The sequence below is a fragment of the Microtus ochrogaster genome, chromosome 15 (genome assembly GCF_000317375.1).
Source record: "Microtus ochrogaster isolate Prairie Vole_2 chromosome 15, MicOch1.0, whole genome shotgun sequence".
NCBI lineage: Eukaryota > Metazoa > Chordata > Mammalia > Rodentia > Cricetidae > Microtus > Microtus ochrogaster.
Window position 1 is genome coordinate 27,577,404 of NC_022017.1, and position 1,766 is coordinate 27,579,169.

General features: G+C 49.8%; 1 protein-coding gene across 2 annotated transcripts in view; it reads left to right on the top strand.

The window, feature by feature from the left end:
* Ttll1 (tubulin tyrosine ligase like 1) overlaps positions 1 to 1,766 on the top strand; it is a 26,297-nt gene that overhangs the window by 7,798 nt on the left and 16,733 nt on the right. For both annotated transcript variants that reach the window (XM_013348809.2, XM_026782731.1), the window contains one exon: positions 1,163 to 1,343. In XM_013348809.2, coding sequence (XP_013204263.1) covers positions 1,163 to 1,343 — 181 coding nt within the window. The remainder of the gene's footprint in view (positions 1 to 1,162; positions 1,344 to 1,766) is intronic.

Below are 1,766 nucleotides of genomic sequence, written 5' to 3' on the forward strand. Positions count from 1 at the left end.
ACAGACATACATGCAGGCAAAACACCAATGTACATAAAAGAAAAATAAATATATGAAAAACAAAAAAAAGATGTCCTCTCCTCAGATATGTCTAGATTTGTATCTAGTTGACAAAACCTAACCAGCAGGCTGAGTTAATCATTTCAAGACCACAAGGCCCTGAGGCACTGGTGGCAGCTTTGCCAGGGGCGTGGGTTGGGGCAGGTTCTATAGATAACTGTTTTACCTCTGGTGTCTCTCCAGGATGGGTGGGACCCAGTTTGCTTTGGACGCTTGAGTTTCTGTGATCACAGAGTTACTGAGAGAAAAACTTAGTATGGATGAGGGTGTGCTCAGTGCCACTACTCCCTTGAGCCACACTCGGGATGGTGTGTGTTCCTGGTCTACCTAGGGATCAAAGCTAGCTGCTTGGTAGTTCAGGATCCCACACCAGAGCAGAATGAAAACAATGTTGTTGGGTTTTTTTTGAGATTTTACTTCTTTTTATTTTCTGTATATGGGTGTTTTGTCCACCTGTATGTGTACCATCTGTGTGCAGTGTCCAAGGAAGAGGGCGCTGGAACTGGAGTCACAGATGGGTTGTGAGCCACTGTTTGGGTGCTGGGAATAGAACCCAGATCCTCTGCAAGAACAGCCAGTGTTCTTAATTTCTGAGCCATCTTTCCAGGCTCTAGGCAGAATTTGATCACCAAGTTCCCTGGCCTGTTTCCCCATCTGCTAAGTGGGAATGGTAGCTGTCTAGTGGACAGCTTCCTGGGGGTTTCGGTGTTGTGTGTCTGAAAGTTCTGTGCACATAGCTCAGCAGGGTCCCTTCCTGGTATACACAGGAACAGGACAGCAGCTGTCCTGTCGTGTAGGTTCAGGGCTGAGGTGAAAGGGTGCTGAGGAGCCCTAAACCATAGCGATGTTTTTTAAAAATATTTATTTATTATATATACAATATTCTGTCTGTGTGTATGCCTGCAGGCCAGAAGAGGGCACCAGATCCCATTACAGATGGTTGTGAGCCACCATGTGGTTGCTGGGAATTGAACTCAGGACCTTTGGAAGAGCAGGCAATGCTCTTAACCTCTGAGCCATCTCTCCAGCCCCTATAGTGATGTTTTCGTGCCCCTGGCCTCAGGCAGGCATCTGCTTATAGCAATGGGTGTCTTTACTTCAGACTTTGTCCCGGTCACCTACATGCTCCCCGCGGACTACAACCTGTTTGTGGAGGAATTCCGGAAGAGCCCATCCAGTACCTGGATCATGAAGCCTTGCGGCAAAGCCCAGGGAAAGGGCATCTTCCTTATCAACAAGCTCTCACAGATCAAAAAGTGGTCCCGGGACAGCAAGACGTCCTCGTGAGTTGACAAACCCCAAACTGCATGTACGCTTCCGGTTAGCCGTATCCTGCCATCCTGTAGCCCCCTCAGTCACGGCCTGGGCAGCCCTTGCCTGCTTTTCTAGCTGTATGCTTGTTATGTGGCACCCCAGCAGGGTTCTGTGGCTGAAGACATGTCGTTAACCACAGATTTCCCCGTGGTAAGCCATGGGGGAATGTAGTCCTGGGTAGTGGCCTTACAGGCCACTTGGTTTCCTTCCCAAGATGGTTGAGGCAGGCACAGTTGTAATAGTGAGGCCCATGTCCAGTCCATGCCTCTGAGCCTGTGTCCTGTGTCTGAGGGGACCAAGAACAGTCAAGTCTCCTGTCCTGGTGGAGTGGGTCACCAGGGTAAAGCCCGGGGGAGAGTAGGATTGTCCTGCTAGGGACACCTGAGTGGGCA